The sequence below is a fragment of the Aricia agestis genome, chromosome 4 (assembly GCF_905147365.1).
Source record: "Aricia agestis chromosome 4, ilAriAges1.1, whole genome shotgun sequence".
In the NCBI taxonomy this organism is placed as follows: domain Eukaryota; kingdom Metazoa; phylum Arthropoda; class Insecta; order Lepidoptera; family Lycaenidae; genus Aricia; species Aricia agestis.
This window is the reverse complement of record NC_056409.1, coordinates 22,228,823-22,247,034: the sequence shown is the minus strand read 5'-3', so window position 1 is coordinate 22,247,034 and position 18,212 is coordinate 22,228,823. Positions and strand designations below refer to the sequence as shown.

Sequence of the window (18,212 nt, the reverse complement as noted above, 5' to 3'; positions counted from 1 at the left end):
AGTGCTAATAAAAGTTTAGTGAACGTGCAATATCTTGTTGGGTTTTGTGGTTCCGCTAAATAATAAACCATAAACGGCCAAGGAATGCCTCAAACACGTGGATTTAACATAACATACGTAAGTTTTCAACAACGTTTTTTGGGCTTATCAATAGGCATTTTTTGTAAGTTAAAAAGAAAATTTATAAGTTTAATAATCGCTTAATCATGCTATTTATGCCATTAGTGATAAAAATGTCACATCAAGTAATAATTTGGCTACAAATATGGCATAGATTTTTACGTGTGCTTTAGGGATGCACCTTGCTTGAAGTATAAATTTATATCGATAAAAATATTGTCATGGACTAAATGTTTTTTTTCAGGATTTGAAAATGCTTCAAAATAGACGACGAACAGAAATATTTAGACGCAAGTTTCATGCAAGTTTTTAATCCTTACTCCCATATGAAGGCATCACAATATTGGGATTATCAATTCAAACGTAAGTTTGAAACAATGATTTTATTGAAAATTGAAATAAAAAAGTTCTAACGGAGAGTACAATGATCAACAGCTCTTACAGCTTCCCCCATTTAAGTACTCAAATCGTTACTTGGATTTACTTTTTGAAATTTTATCCTGGCATTACTCTTTTTAATAAATACCAGACACAATAGATATTCAGTTGTTATGCGGCACCTGGGTTCCGCTTGGGGCTTGATGGGTTAAGTATGGAAAACTTATATAAAGCATACTAGCTGTTGCCCGCGACTTCATCCGCGTGGACTTTAGTTTATAGCGCGCGGTGTCAACAAAATTTGTGTCAAATTTAAAAACTTTTTAAAACCCCTCTTAAGGCCGCGCTACACCGGAATGGCAGCGCTGAAAGTGCTCGCCTCGCCGCTGCCATTCCGGTGTAGCGTGGCCCTTAATTAATCAAAATACCCAAAAACAGCTGTGCAGTGTGCACATAATCTATACTAATATTATAAATGCGAAAGTATCTCTGTTTGTCTGTCTGTCTGTCAGTCTCGCTTTCACGCCAAACGCCAAAAGTATCTCTATCTGTCTGTCTGTCTGTCAGTCTCGCTTTCACGCCAAACGCCAAAACTACCGAACCGATTGTAATGAAATTTTGTATACAGATAGTCTAAAGCCTGAGAAAGGACATAGGCTACTTTTTTACTGGAAAAAAGGGTTGTAAGGGGGTGAAAATGCGTAAATTTGTTCAAATTAAGTTAGTTCCAACAATTCATAATAGATGCGCCGTGCGTCTTCTACATCGCGCTGACGCTTGCTCAAAAGTCTTCCTTTAGGACGTGGTATCATCTTACATTTAAGTTTCGATTTTTTTCGATTGTTATATCTATTCTACGGTATTAAATAACTCAGTACTTTATCTGTGCAGTGACGTAACCTTAAATCTATCAATGATAAATAGTTTATGGGTAAAGTTGTGTAATTGGAGGGCTAAATAAGCTTTAAAATTTGGCATAAAATATAAAGTTTAATATAAAAAAATTAAATACTTATTATGTGCACACTGCACAGCTGTATTGATTTAAGGGGTACCAGGGTTTTTTTATAAAAGCTTTTGACACCAATTTTGTTGACATCGCGCGCTATAAACTGAAGTCCACGCGGACGAAGTCGCGGGCAACAGCTAGTCTGTTTTCATATATTAGAATTAAAATGTTGATTGCATTGATATATTTTCTGGATGGAATAAAGGCCAACACGGTACACTCGAACTCCTTTATTTTAGAGCGCCTTCTGTTGTCAACTTGTCACATATATTAGAAATGCAGTAGGAGTTCTATAAGATAAGATAGATTGATTATTATTATACCAAGTGATTATATTATTAAACATAATATTCTAACGTATTAAAAACTATAAACAAAAACATACTAACTAATAAGTATGATTAGTTCTATGTTACAATAAAGTAAAAAATAAAACGCCATCTGTTGAATCGTATTAGAAGTAAAGATTTAAGATTTGACCAAGATTTATTTACTTTGAAATTAGAATTTCATCGTATTTGTGGGATTTTTTTGGGAACTTATAGTGAATTCTGGGGACAAGACACGTCTAGGGAGTCAATTTTTCGACCTTTAAATTAATTTTAATTAAATTGACAATTAAGTTTTTCTACAGAACCTAAGTGGCCCAGTTATAGCACACCTTATATTACTATAAAAAAAAAACAAAGGTCTACATATGTAACTCTGCGGGTAGTTTATACGTCCGGACAACTCAATTTTGCGGTTTGGAGAATCAGCCTTATGTGTCCCGTCACGAGTATCCAACAATGCTTTAACGTCTTTATTTCTTCGATAGTACATATTAATTGTTATTTTACGAAATTGCTGTTCAAAAGTAATTAAGTATAATAAAGTATTTTTGTTCTTCTGTTGTTTTCATATAAAAACTGTTGATTTTATTGATATTACACTCCGGACAAGCCTTCGTGGCTTATCGAGTATACATATTATGTATATTTTTATCAATTTGTGTGATAATAATATAATTAAATATTTTATTTATATAAAATTATTTTCATTTTTCATATACTCAAGACGACATCTGTGGCTCAGTGGTGAGCGCGTTGGCAGCTCAAGCCGGGGGTCGCGGGTTCGAATCCCGCCGACGGAACAAAAAGTTTTCATAAGTTCCTGGGTCATGGATGTGTATTAAATATGTGTATCATATAATAAATCTATAACGTGATAAAAATATATATCATAAAATTATGGTCGACTATTGGTCGATGGCTGTAGTCTAATTTTATATTTTTATCGATATACGCCCATCCCTACACGCACACTATGGCAATTGCACACAGGCATAAAATGGCCACGCGCTGGCGAGCTAAGAATCCATCTACTTATATCCTTTATCTATGTTATTACCGATAGTTGTCTACTCATACGCCATCTAGTTACTAAAATGGAAACTGTTTGACAAACAAATTTAAAAAATAAGAAAATCCCTCATTCCGCTAGGTATATTAACTTTATGATGATTTTCATACAAGTAGTGTGCGTTTATTTTCTTGAATACTTATTTTTATTTGTCGATCATTTCGAAGCACATTTTAATACAGAAAAGAAAGTCATTTAATTCTTGATATCGATAAACTATAGTCAGCGTTGCCTACTTAGTGGAATTTCCAATAGATCTGGTGGTTTAGACGTACCTTTTGGCGGAAAAAAATTTGGTTTTAGTGGCCAGTGGATTTCTGAGTGGATTAGGTTATTTAAGTTAGTGGTAGCTTCGAAACCCTTGAAGCTTAATTATATAATATATATTATATTATTATTATCTTTATTCGTTTTGCCGCATTCTAACGCTGATATAGAGCGATTATTTAGCATGATGAATGTTGTCAAGACTTATAACCGGATGAAGTTTGATCGCCTTTCTTTCGTGCAAGGTTAGCACGCGAAGGCAAATGCTGTAATAACAACATAATACCAAAATCCAAATACCGTATTACAAAAATTAGAACTAGTCTTCTTCTTCTTTACCAGCAGCGCCCCCACCCAAGTTCATATAAAGTCTTGTCAGTCGTCACCCTTTGAAGGATAATTTTCATAAATTTCAATTTAAAATATTTCCTCAGAATAACCAGTGAACCCACTTTTTTTTGGGCTTAAAAAATCGCAAACCGTACGAAGAAATTAATAAGCAGTTTTTTAGCTGTTTCTCTTTGATACAAAGTTCCCAATTCTGACGAATTCTCAAAAATTGTAACACTTCCGGCAAACATCACGTATGACATGATAAATGGAAATTTTAAAATGAATTATTTCACGTAAGGGAGCATACCCATACTACGTGACCTACTTTTTAAGATTTTTTGACCAAGCGCCCCAGTATAACGAGTTTCTCCATACAAAAGTGAAAAACAATTTGATCTTTAGCGCTGCTACTTTCACAGTTAACTCTTTGTAAGGAACACATACACACCCTAAAGTATTATCACTTAGATTTAAGTATATTATAGCCATCGAGAAAATGATTAAAATTGATTCAGCAGTTTTGACTTATATTCATTATTACTACCCGTGGCCCGCTGCATTGGTCGGTACCGCCGTAAAAGCTAAGTCTCGCAATTTTTAAATATGTAATATCTTCGAAAATATTTATTAAAATCATATGCTGTAAAGGGCCATATAGATCTACATAAAATATTAAATTTAAAAAATATTTAAAGTATTTTGAATAAGTAATAATGCCGTATCGGTTAAAATCGCTTCGAAAATTAGCCATTATATTTCGTCGTTAAAAGAAAATGACAAAAAACTGTTATTGTGGGATATCCATAAGAGACATATACCAATGTGGATTTTTCTGTAGACCTTTTGAATGTGTACAACACTTGGTACATTATTTTGATAAATCTCGTAGGGTTCAGCCTGCGTTTGCAATGTAAGTGGAAAAAAATGAAATTATTTACGACATCACATTAGAAACCCCAACCGTATTTCTCCACTATTGGAATGTTATTATACTTATAAACCTTCCTCTTGAAACTCTATATATTAAAGAAAACCGCATCAATATCCGTTGTGTAGTTTTAAAGATTAATGGGAACAAAAGGGACATGAGGGAAAAAAACTTTGTTTTATAATATTTAGTGACAGTCTAAAATTACAATAGAACAATCAGAGAAATTAATTTCTAGGCAGATGGCGGACCTAAGTAATTTGGTCGCGTTTAAAGTTATTCCTCTTCCGCTTCCCCATAATGAGGAAGTTCCGCAATATTTTGGGTTCCTCAACCGTTACCGCATCCTCATAAATAAAAATTAAAAAAATCCTCTTCAGCTATCGCTTCCTCAAAATTTAAGAGGAATTTATGAGGAACTTCCCTGCGCATGCGCGTCGCGTATCCAATCATGGCAACGCACACGCCAGAGCCAGAGAATTGTATCATTCACTCTTTTTTTTTTGTGTGCGTGTGTTGTGTATGTTACTGAACTACTCCTTAATTGCTGGACCGATTTTGATGATCCTTTATTGTGTGTGTTTTGAGAATGGTTTAGATTCATAGTTTGGTCCACTGGAAAATGCCCTTTTAATTAATTTTTGTGTAATGTATGTAACTTTTTTTTAACATGGGGAAATGCTTTACGCATCCCCGGCAAATTGGGGATATCGGCTGGGGTATGTGGGACTCCTGTTATAGTATACCCACTAAAACCCCATGGTGCTCCACTCATCGCTTAAGGCAGAGTTGCGGGTACGATAGAACCTACCTCAAGTGTAATGTATGTACCTAGTTATGTACAGACAGGACAAAGACTTTTGGGTTGGGTCCGCTAGTATTTGTAATTTCCTATCATCCTCTTCCTCATCCGCATCCTCTTCCTCAAAAAAATATCCTCTTCCTCATCCGCTTCCTCTAAATTTGCGCGTGAAAATTCCTCTTCCTCCTCCTCTTGAATCAGTTTCCTCGATGGTACCTACTAGCTATTTTAGTCACGACTGTAGTTCAAATTGTAATCGCACACCAAATAGTAAATATATATGATCACCAAGCTTGACAGCTCCACCTAACTTCAAAATGCCTGATAAGTGACAACTGTGCCTGTTTTTTTTTAATGGCTGTTTGCTATAAATAACCATAATAAATACCAGTGTCAAGTATTTTTTTTCGTATGACGTTTCTCTCGGCGAAATTGACTACGTGACAAAACTCTAGACCCCCTCCCCCCCCTCTCGTGACCGAGCGTAGTATTTTGAAGACCCCCCCTCCCCCCCTAAATGGGTTACGTAGTATGGGTATGCTCCCTAACTTGTCGGTAAGGTATTGATTTTTTGGTATCAATCGATGCAGGCGACGATACATGATGCGAGTTTCTTACGCCGGTTCTTCTCGGCGGGGTAGTTCCCGAACCGGTGGTAGGCAACGTAGTTTCTTCGTTCAACCTTCAAAAAGTGTATCATGAATTAAACACACACAAAAGAAAACACATTTTGAATAAAAATATATTTTATTTTATTTTAAGCAGGATGTTTTATTCTACTATATATTTCGAATTTAGGTCAGAATCTTTGAATTTATAAATGTTATATGCATCCTTAAATTGTATTAATGGGGTTTTTAATCTGTAGTATTGGTAGGATATTAACCATTAGATATTCGTTATCGTGCACAAGTGTAGGAAAGTGATACAATATCCAGAAACGAGCTATTTTGTGTTTCCTCCAAAACTCCATCGAGGGTTTCAGTTAAGCGTCTAGGTACCACTTTACTGAATCGGCCGACTTGACTCCTTGACTGTATTGACTTTTTACTTCAACTTTGACTAGACTTTTGACCTGACGATATAAAGAAACGATGCTGAAAATTGTATGTTACAAATTTACAATGCTGTTTTCCCACCATTTATAATACTTGACACTGGCCATGGTTATATAGCCGAAGTGCCATAATAAGAAAAATAAGCCGATTGTCAAAATTGTCAAAAAATACAAGTAGAATAATTTTGGAAAATTGTTTTGTTTGTTGTGTTGAAACTAGCGATACGTTTACGCGATAGAAATGTCTACAAAAATAAATAAGGAGTGCATTATCGACATGAGACCTGATCGCGAAATTCGCAAAACAATTATATCCCCGGGCGACTACAATTTAGTACCCTACGAGGACGCTCGATGCAAGATCAGATTGAAAAATGTGAAATGTGTAAACGGAGCGGGCACCGTCGATTTCGCATCGGACAGCCGCATATTCGGTCCCTCATTCGACGGGAACGTGATCATCGGGGAGAGCGACTGCTTCATCGACAGGGACATGGAGCTGATACTGCAGCAGATGTGCTGCGGGGAGATCTGCAGCGCGCGCCTCACGTACAAGAACGGCATAGGGACGCTGATGAAGGACGTAGCGTGCGTGATCGAGCTGCTGGACGTGACGGAGGAGCAGCTGGTGAGCGACTGGAGCTGGGCGCGCCTGTTGGAGTCCGCCGTGCACCACAAGGAGCGCGGCGTGCAGCTCGTCAAGGACAAGCGGATAGTGGACGGCTTCCGCCGGTTCAGCAGGTCCCTCAAGATGGTTGTCGCCATCGAGCCCGTCAACAAGCAGACTATAGACGAAGAGAGAGTTAAGGAAATAAAAGATTTAAAGGTGGTTATGTTTGACTTAACATGCCTTAAAAGCTAGGTTTGTGACCTTTGTGTATTTTTTTTCATAACTTTTTCTTTTTCAGATGAAACTATACAACAACCTAGCTCATTGCCAGTTACAATTCCAAGAGTATGGTGCAGCTCTAGAACTGTGTAGCAGGGCCCTGTCGCAAGACCCGGATAACCTGAAAGCTCTATACCGAAGGAGTATCGCATACAGCGGCCTGCACATGTACGAGGAGGCCTGGGGAGACATCCAGCACGCCCTAGCAATAGACCCCAACGACAAGGCCTCTCAGCTTAAAGCTAACGAGATCAGGCCTCAGGTGGAGCGAGTGAACAAAGAGTATGCTACTGTAATAAAGAAGATGTTTAGCTAAAGAGTTTTTGTATTTTTTTGTATTGATTTAAGTTTGTATGATGACACAATACATATGTACACTATTTTGTAACTGACAGATATTTTTTGCATTCAATATTACGAGTGCAACAATAATAAGTATGGTATACCAAACACTTCACTTTCAGACTATTACATAAACTAGGATCAGTTCACACCAAGATCTGACTCTATGCTATTTGCTTGAATTTGCTGTGTTTTATATGTATATGCGTTTGATTTTACATAGCTATTGCCACATGTTTAGTCACATGCGGTGTTGGATCTCAGTCCCAACCCTAATTTAGATGTTAACTCCATGGAATAGACAAATAATAATTGTAATATATTATTTTAGTCAATAATGTAATGTACTTAAATTTAGAGATGGCAACACTCTGAGTGAGTTTATTGTAGTGATCATATTAATGATTATTATAATATGTATAGATTAATATGAGCTGTTAAATTATCTTATCGTCCATAATGGCACTTCTATGTGAAGAGTTAAGACACTATTTGTAAAACATAATATATCTCGATAGATTATAACCCTAGATATATAATTCTAATTTATAGAGAAGAGATTTGCAGCAGAAATCCAGATTTAAATACGAAGAAAAAGCAATAATACAAGTTAATTTTCGAGACAGTCAATAAATATATTGGAATGATGCCAACTGCAAATGCTTTTTACTGTTTTTGTATACATAATATATTTTGTATGAGTTAGTTGGATAAGTTTGATAAGTTTTGATACTTTGGGTATTTATATTTGATTGTGGTAGCTGTGAGATTGATTACAGAGTGTTTGAAGGTTGAACACGCTGAGCACAAAACTTATAAGTCTGTTTGTAGTAAGTTTGCAGTGAGACATCAGCACGAAGTAAGTCTAAAGTACTGACATATAAGCCATACAGTTTTCAAAGCTATTAAGCCCATGACCAAAATTTGCCGGCCTCTAGGCGTTTAATTGTATTGTGCAATATCATGCAACAATTTTATTGAACATTTTTTTGACAATTATATTCAATATCAACCCAAGACTATCAATATTATTACGCTATACGTGATATTGCGCAATAATATTGCTCGTCCAGGAGTCTGCTTGCGCGTAATTTTGATGGCTGCCGTTTTGCATCCATGCCCCACAACAATGTCATCCACGCGCCAAAACATCCTTGATGATCTATATACATACAGTTAGTTACATAGGTAGATATTTAACTCAGTGCTTTACGTGAATGGACATTACTCATTAGTTGATAAGTCTTCCGCAATAGTCACAGACTAGATGAACTTTGTCACGTAAATTATAAACATTAAACAGTATAATATAGATTATAGAGTAATTAATATTAATGATGATTAAAATAATTTTTATAAAATTGGTTTTAATTATGTAGATGTTAAGCGAAGAAAGCTTGTGAAAATGCGTGCTCTGACAATACATGTAAGTATTTCAAGTAAAAATATTAAGCATAACATCTTTGCTTATTATGTATTCAGTATTTAATTAATTAACTTAAGTAATACCTACTATATGAATATGAAATAGATGAAATTCCATACTTATACAGTGTGTGTAAAGCGCTTATTCCACTTATCCTAGCTAGGAAGTCCTAGCTAGGATAAGTGGAATAAATAGTTAGGACTTCCTAGCTAGGTTAAGATCCTACTTATCCTAGCTAGGAAGTCCTAGCTAGGATAAGTAGGATCTTAAAAAATCTTAAAATATTTGGATTAGAAAGCTAGGATCCTAACCTAGCTAGGATCCTAGCTTTCTAAATGTTATTCCACTTGACTAATTTTTTTAGGATCCTAGCTAGGATAAGTGGAATAAGCGCTTAAACACCGTTATCCTTGAAACCATCAAATGAGCCCGTCAAAATGAACAACTTTTTCTATGAGAACAATGCTGGGAACTCGAAAAAAATGCAGTCTTCATACCCATACAGATGCCCGGATCGGAAATTTGCATGGTATGAAGACGGATTTCTTGTATATGGGGTCCTTCTGAAAAACTTATTTAATTTTAGATTTAGTTATATCGTGAGTACGATGAAAACATTTTCCTTGATTATTAAATTAAACGTGATTCACTGAAGTACCATTTTCCTGGTCAATTAAAGGACTCGTAAAAAGGTAACTGACCATCTTTTCATTTTCATATTCGACACTAAATTCGAACTCGTCTCTTAGTCGAGTAGGGGTTGTTTTCAGAATTCAATATCATTGATTCAGTAGACCAGAAGACCGAGATGACGTCGTAGGGTTCATCAGTTTATGATGTCATCTGCGGGCGTGACACGCGGTGACATCATACCGCGACCTTCAGTGCCCAGCCGACTGTCTCGGGCCGCGCACGCACCGCCGCCTGTTCTATTGCTCTCGTGTAAAAGTTAACTTTCACTATCTAACATATTACGAGTGGCATACACGACCGGAGTTTATATTAAACAATTCGTTTTAATCGGTGACTACGAGTTTATTTTAGTGATCGTGTCAGATGTGCTCGAAGGACGAAATCCTTACGTAGATTTTACGCACCTAAATAACATTGTTGACAAACAGTCCTCGCTATATCGGTGAGTCTATATCATGCGTTAGCATTCTATATTATAGTTTGTGGTCTATATTTTAGTGTATTTTTATAATCCGCCCCTACCTACGGGCTACGGTTCGGTCGATTCGTTTAACGATTTAACTTCTACTCTTTTGTTCTATGCAAATGACCTTTAGCATTGTTTTTATAAATTAAAATACCAAAGTACCCCGCATTTAATTACGACGCACTTAATATAATTTTAGTTAAAGTTTTATAATCGTCAGTTTAAAAATGCGCGTCCACTTGCGTAGTAAGTAGTAACTATGTATTTAGTAATCTGTGGACTGTGCTTGCATGCTTGTATATCTGTATCTTCGTTAAGTATTAACACTAAATAATTAACCAATTTACCTGCAGACAATGGAGTCCCTGGAGTCTGGTCGCGGCGTGCAGGTGGTGACCCCGGGGGAGGAGCACACGTTCGCGCTGGACGAGGCGGCGCTGGAGGAGCTGCTGCTGCGCGAGGACGTGCGCGAGCGCACCGCCGTCGTCGTCTCCGTCGCCGGCGCCTTCCGCAAGGGCAAGTCCTTCCTGCTCGACTTCTTCCTGCGGTACTTGCACCATAAGGTCAGTGGACACAGTTGTCTTTGTCAGTGCCGTAAACAGTCTTTTTTGCGCCCTGTGCGAGCTTTTATAACTGCGCCCTTGCTTTTTTAGATGCAAAAATGCAAAGCAATGTATTGGTCTATTTTACTGTTGGGATCGTGCTCTAGGGGCGCAGCGGGAACTATTATCGGGAGCAAACCGAAAAAAATAATACTCCTGCCTGGTTTGGCCATTTTTGCGCCCCCTCAGATACTACGCCCTGTGCCTGGGCGCCGGTGGCACCGCCCTATTTACGGCACTGGTCTTTGTAAGATAGTATAGAGCAGTACGGAGGTCATAGGCGGCGAAGAAATTGGAGTACCTTGTAAGGTATTGCAATGCGCAACGAATTGTTTTCCTTCCGTGTGTGATCCGAAAAAGTGGGTCTGATTGTCTGTCTGTCTCTTCACACTTAAGCGGTTGAACCGATTTAGATGAGTATGAAGATTGAGAGGCGGGAGAATACATACTTAGGAATGGGCATTGTCAAAAATCACATGTAGGTACTTTTTATATTTTTTTTCGTTAAAATAGGGTATTTTAAGAATATAAATTAAATAATTTTGAAATTCATTGGCTAGTTTTTTCTCAATAAATTTTTAAAGTTTCGCTCTGACGCGGACGTCATCATCGGCGGCCAATAATTGACCTCTGCAGTATGTTTTTTCCTTTGAATCTTATTTATAATGGCTGGTTCGTCAAATGCAAGTTCTCATTATGTGAAAGCTGATACGAGAAGCTTACCAAAAGTTCGAAACGTAATGTTGGTCGAATTTATTGCTAATTTAACGCCATTGAAGGTCAAACAAAGGTTAAAAATATTTTTTTCGTTTATATACAGAAAATCACTGACCTTATTCCTCGAAATGTTTTTGTAATGAGCAAAATTAAAAAAATGGACAATCCCCATTAGGATTGACGGTTTTCGCGCGATAAACGCATTTAGACGCCAGAGAGTTGCAGGCGTCATTTTATGAATATCTAAATTATCAGCTGCACGGTTATTTTGGAAAACGTAAAATAAATAAAATAAAAATTGATTTATTTCTAAGTTAATTTCAAGCCATTTTTTTCAGAATGTCTACGTTTTGACCTACCACCTAACGACGTATACGTATGTTTTTGATGTCTTCTTTGTCATTTTCAGTACGTGTTGAACGGCACCGGCGAGTGGCTGGGGTCGGAGGAGGAGCCCCTGCGCGGGTTCAGTTGGCGCGGCGGCTCCGAGCGCGACACCACCGGCCTGCTGCTGTGGTCGCAGCCCTTCAAAGCCACGCTCGACAACGGGGAAAAGGTACACCATCATTATTCCCGACTAGTAGTCCGCCCCGACTCCGCCAGTGGTACATACATACATACTACATAGCCTATAGCACTCAGGGACATTTTAGCTTTACATTGGTAAAATAAATTAAAAAAAAATCGGTCCAGTAGTTCTTGTGATTATCGCGTTCAAACAAACATAAACTCTTCAGCTTTATAATATTAAGTATAGATGGATAAGACAAAGTTTCATCAAGCAATGTTAAATAAATAATGGCTTGTTAAATCAGTTAATGGCCTGTTAGAGCTATCGAGCGTTCCACCATACGCTAATGTCATGTCAAATCGCCTAACACGGTGTTAAATTTAATTCCTGCTATGGAGGTCCGTTAACAGTCTGTTTAATTTTCTAAGCTCCGTTAAGTAATGCCTCGTTAGGATTTAACAAACATAGGTTGGTGAAATTGGGTCTAAAATAGCTGTTTTGCACGACGAGCCCATTAACCCCCGAGTATCGAAGACGCCGTTTAATGTGAACTCATCTCCAATTACTAGTTCCACAAGAAGTTATCAGAGCCATCATATTAATGGCATAATTCATGAGCGAAGACTAAACTCCATGGTGACAATGATAGAGTGGTTTGCGAAGTGCCGAATTTATATTTAGAGTAATGCACTTTATTTCCGTCGCACCATATTTGTGACGTGGGAGAGCCATGCTTCGGCACGAATGGGCCGGCTTGACCGGAGAAATACCACGGGGTCACCGCTCACAGAAAACAGGAGTGAAACAGCGCTTGCGCTGTGTTTCGCCGAGTGAGTGAGTTTACCGGAGGCCCAATCCCCTACCCTTTTCCCTTCCCTATTTCCTTCGCTACCCTACCCTATTCCCTTCCCTACCCTCCCATATTGTCTCCTTAAAGGCCGGCAACGCACCTGCATCTCTTCTGATGCTGCGAGTGACCATGGGCGACGGAAGTTGTTTTTTTTTTTTTTTTTATTAAATATGGGGGCAAACGAGCAAACGGGTCACCTGATGGTAAGCAACTACCGTCGCCCATGGACACTCGCAACATCAGAAGAGCTGCAGGTGCGTCGCTGGCCTTTTAAGAGGGAATACGCTCTTTTCTTGAAGGTTTGCAGGTCGTATCGGTCCGGAAATACTGCTGGTGACAGTTCATTCCAGAGTTTTACAGTGTGTTTTACAGTTTTACAGTGCTTTCCATCAAGTGACCCGTTTGCTCGTACGCCCCCGTATTTCATAAAAAAAATCAGCTGTACGGCCTCTTACGACGCCCCGCCCCCCTATAGGCCGTCGCCTGTAACGGCCTATTTATAAATCCGGGGCTGGGTTTGCGTCACTGTTGTCTTGGATATTGGTTCTCGAATAACAGTGTTTGTTGACGTTATTAGGTGGTGATCTTCCTGATGGACACACAGGGGACGTTCGACAGCGAGTCGACAGTGCGCGACAACGCCACCGTGTTCGCGCTGTCCACGATGCTGTCGTCCGTGCAGATCTACAACCTGTCGCAGAACATCGAGGAGGACGACCTGCAGCACTTACAAGTAACTTTACTAATTTAAATACACCTTAAGAACGAGCTTGGTTTTGAAAACGATTTGTGACGTCATACAATAATACGTTATCGCCATAGGCACACATAATTTAATAAAATAATTCGGTTAAAAATGACCGGTCGGAGCTGTTGTTAAAACCCAGGCCCACCTCGTCGCCCAACGAGCTCGCTCGTGAACATTTCCAATACCTAACGATACTATGTTCCTCCCGATCTTATCTAACAATAATTTTATGACTAAGAGGTAATAAAAGGTATTTGTGTTGTATAGTAGCTTGTGTCGTTTCAGTTGTTCACGGACTACGGGCGGCTGGCGCAGGCGAGCAGCGGCGGCAAGCCGTTCCAGCGGCTGCAGCTGGTGGTGCGCGACTGGAGCTTCCCCTACGAGCACCCCTACGGCGCCGCCGGCGGGGCCACGCTGCTGGCCAAGAGACTCACGGTACCAGCTCTGGATTTCTTTGCTTCAGCCTGAAACTTGCCATATGAATTTATACTCTTAAAACTTACGACCGCCGCCGTTCGTGCCAGACTTTACATAATGTTATAGTTGATGTCTAATGGACTACTAAATACGGTCAAAAGCTGAGGTAGCGTGAGGACGTCTTAATCGTCCTTGTCTAACATGTCGTCTCTATCAGGTGCACGAGGGCCAACACCCCGAGCTGCAGTCGCTGCGGCGTCACATCACGGGCTGCTTCGACCAGCTCGCGTGCTTCCTGCTGCCGCACCCCGGCCTCGAGGTCGCCACCAGCCCGCACTTCGACGGCAGCTTGAAAGGTATACCTCAACTTGGCCATTTTTAGCTGGACCGCATTCTTTTGTTTTAATTGCAACATTATAATTTATAAAGCTTGTTTAGTCCAGTCTGCTTGCCATCAAAAGACAGATTGTCGTTGGTTTACATTTCATTACAATAGCATTTTGCTGGTCGTGCTAAAGAAGGCGGCGCCCGTTTTGTTTGCACCACCACGTGTTCGGCACCCCTTTTTAACCGGCGCCCTGGGCGGTCGCCTAGCCCCTCCCCCCCTAGCGCCGCTACTGATTGGGGTACTGGAATCAATCTTTTAAAGGCATTAGTGAAGCTTTTTGAAAGTCTAGGTTGAATTCTCGGGTAAGTTACCTTAGTATCATGTTGTCCCTCTCGAGAGAAGAAATGATATTAATGATATTCTTAAGCTTTAAAGTATATTTTTTCCCCAGAAATAAGCCCGGAGTTCAAGACGTCTCTGCAGCGGCTAGTGCCGATGCTGTTGGCGCCGGAGAACCTCACGCCCAAGAAGATCGGCGGCCACACGCTGCGGGCCAAGGATCTGCTGCTGTACTTCAAGTCCTACATGAACATCTTCAACGGCACCGACCTGCCCGAACCTAAGTCCATTTTGGAGGTACAGCAAGCCATTTATTTGAAACTGTCGTGCTCCAGAACAGTCTGCACAGGGTATTCAGTATGTTATTGGTCAATATGATCTTCGGTGCCCGTTCTCATATAATATTAGTAGTCTTGCCGCTTGCGTCCAACACGCTGAGCATAGAAGCCATAGGAATAGTTTCTTTCTACGGAAGAATAGACAAAACTTGTATAAGAATGTCATTTTGTTCAAAACTAAATTTCTTTCTATATTTATATTATTTAGAATTTCTACTAAGGTCATAGCCTGCATGAGTACATTTTACCGACTCGTACGTATATCCCCAGGCGACGGCCGAGGCGAACAACCTGACGGCGGTGACGGGCGCGCGCGAGGTGTACGAGGCGCTGATGGAGGAGGCGTGCGGCGGCGCGCGGCCCTACCTGCCGCCCGACCGCCTGCGCGACGAGCACGCGCGCGCCCGTGACAAGGCGCTCCATGCCTTCCACGCCAAGAAGAAGATGGGCGGCGACCACCTCGAGCAGACCTACTGCGACAAGCTCGAGAAGGCACGTGCTACCTTCTCGTTGTTAAACGACGAGTTATAATGTAACCTGTTTAGCACCATTTAGAGCCAGTCCACATGGCGCGTTGCGTCGACGCAGCGCTGCCGTTTGACGCATAGCCGGCCATAGCCATAGCGTTATTACGAAGCACTCTTGACGTAAACACCCGCGTCGTCTCGGGGCTGCTGTCCGTCATGTGTGCGTTGCGACGACGCAGCGCGCCGTATGGACTGGCTGTTGGGGTATTTTCTAAAATTTTGGCTTGGTTATGATTTTAAATGATATTGCGATTGATACAGTTCACTCGCGTTATAAATAAGTTATCGATGGAAAACGAAGTTAACACAATTAAAAAGTTTAAATAAAAGGCAGATAAATTTTATAACACCATAGACTAAGGATTTGTCTATGATAACACATAAGGCGCTTCATAAATTTTATTATTATTATAAGTTGACATTGCTATTTATTAACGCAAAATATACACCGCAGGAGCTAGAAGAGCAGTTGGGGCAGTACCGGGCGCGGAACGAGGACAAGCGGCTGGCGCGGCGGCTCGGCACGGCGCTGGTGCTGGCGGGCGCGGCGCTGGCGGCGTACGCGGCGGGCGCGGCGGCCTCCGCGCTCGGCCTTGCGTCGCTTGTCACCGTTGCCAACGCGCTGCTCACCGCCGCCGTGGTGCTGCTAGTTGTCTGGTTTTACTCGCGGTTAGTACTCATTAGTCACTACCTGTGGTCACTACCGACTATTGATCTTTAATTTTTATCTACATGACTATAGTGATTAGTATATATTATATATAGAATAAGAATAAGTTTAAGTAAAATTGAAAATTTTTAATTAAGTTTCGAGTTTTCGATGCGTGGCATTTTAATTGCGCATATAGTCAAAGTTAACAAAGTATGTAAATAAAATATTTATTTTCAGGGCAACTGGTACCATGGCCGAGCTGGCTATGAAACTCGACGAGATCGCTGATCAAGTGAGTAATTTTTTCCCTAAGTGTCTAAACACACTATGCCGAAGTTCCGCGGCGGAATTTCCGCATGGTTCCGCCTGTAATGTATTATATAAATTACCGATGACACACTATGTCGAAATTCCTTCGCGTCATATTGTATGCGTTTGACATTGCTGACGTGATGATGCGGAATTTCCGCTGCGGGATTTCGGCATAGTGTGTTTAGACGAATGTTGCTAAATACCCACGTAATGTTTGCTCATTGTATAAGGGTTACGTAGTAAGTAGTGGCTCATTTAAAATTATATTTAAGGTTCGGTCTTAAGATGAAATATTATATTACAGGTGATGCAGCAGGGTCTGCAGATGGCGGGGCGGCAGGCGGTGTCGGTGGTGCTGGCCGCCACCACCGACGACAAAAAACGCACGTAGTCGCCGATAGTCACCTGTATATACTATCACTGTACTATATCATGCATCAAGCGCCTGCAATTCTCTTGCTCGAAATCTGATTGTAAGGATTTTCCGCTTGCGCGTGAATGATTAAATACGAGCGTGCAAGAGGTCTTGCCTTCTTGGAAATCTAAAGTGTAAATACTTACTAAATATGACAATTTATGTAATATTTGCTTGGTTACCTTTGTAAAGATCCTGAAAATTGTTGTGGTGCCTTATCACATGAATGTTTTATATAACTCAGCATTTAGCAGAAAATGTTATCTATGTTCTAAGGCGTAATTTATAGTAAGTAGTAACTGTTGCAATAATATTTAGTTTGTACCTGACAGTAACACATTATGTATGCGCTAGTCGAAGAGGTCACAGGGCATATCTATTACTTGCCGATGTAACCAAACCTGTGAGCGTACGTTTTTGTTATTTTAACAGTTAATCGACTTCATTTTGTTTTGAACATTAACACATCGACTTAATTGCAAGTCTTGAAATATTGTTGTATGAAATGTATATTTGAGGAATAATATTTTATACTGTTATGCTTTTATATTAGATTTAACATTTTTGTATAATATTTAACAAATATTTTTATAATAAATTGTAATAACAACTAATAATCAAAGAGTTTTAAAGTCCATCTTTATGATCAAAAGTGGTTCATAATTCCAAATGTTCGCTCAGCGATCGTTTTGACCTTTAGGTATTAAAAATCTTATCTACAAATAAAAAGTCAGCACTCTGCATTTCGGTTTTTACTTTCAATCTCTTAAACCATAAAAAGAATTTTCAATTACATTTATAAATTATAAAAACAAAATATGGAAAGAGAATAACTATGTTAAACAATAATTATTACAATGCTGCTTTTCAGAAACAACGAAATTAGACTCTGAAAAACTTACAACAAATATAACTGTCACATGATAAAAACACTTTCAAATTGGCACATAGAGGACTTACAGTCATGGATATGTATACATTATTTACAACCGAGGGCTGAGACTGGGCTGCGGCCTGCGTATCTAACATGTCTCATGAAACTTATACTCTGCCCTATACTCTGACAGTGTTTGCTCATACATTGATGTTAACTTTAAAGCTGTTCCGATACAGTACCAGGTATTTTTATTGTCTTTACATTAATTTCATTTGTAGACTGTAAGTATTAACATTAATTACCTATTTAATATATCCACTTAATGTCCGACATGCAAGTATGTGGAACCTAATTTTCCCCATAAAAATTCGTTATAGTGACTTCTAAAAAAATTACTACACTAAGAAGAATAAAATGTCTCTTTATCATAGGTGTCACGTAATCTAAAACACTAGTGAACAATAGAAA

General features: G+C 39.4%; 1 protein-coding gene across 1 annotated transcript; it reads left to right on the top strand.

Annotated features, from left to right (window-relative positions):
• The first annotated feature begins 6,476 nt into the window (after window positions 1–6,476).
• Window positions 6,477–17,610, top strand: LOC121726644 (atlastin-like). Its single transcript, XM_042114092.1, has 12 exons — window positions 6,477–7,121; window positions 7,204–7,446; window positions 10,465–10,674; window positions 11,840–11,986; window positions 13,369–13,524; window positions 13,825–13,974; window positions 14,174–14,312; window positions 14,736–14,920; window positions 15,232–15,453; window positions 15,943–16,157; window positions 16,378–16,432; window positions 16,757–17,610. The coding sequence occupies exons 1-12, from the start codon at window positions 6,537–6,539 to the stop codon at window positions 16,841–16,843; spliced, it is 2,394 nt and encodes a 797-aa protein (XP_041970026.1). The 5' UTR covers window positions 6,477–6,536; the 3' UTR covers window positions 16,844–17,610.
• The last annotated feature ends 602 nt before the right edge of the window (window positions 17,611–18,212 follow it).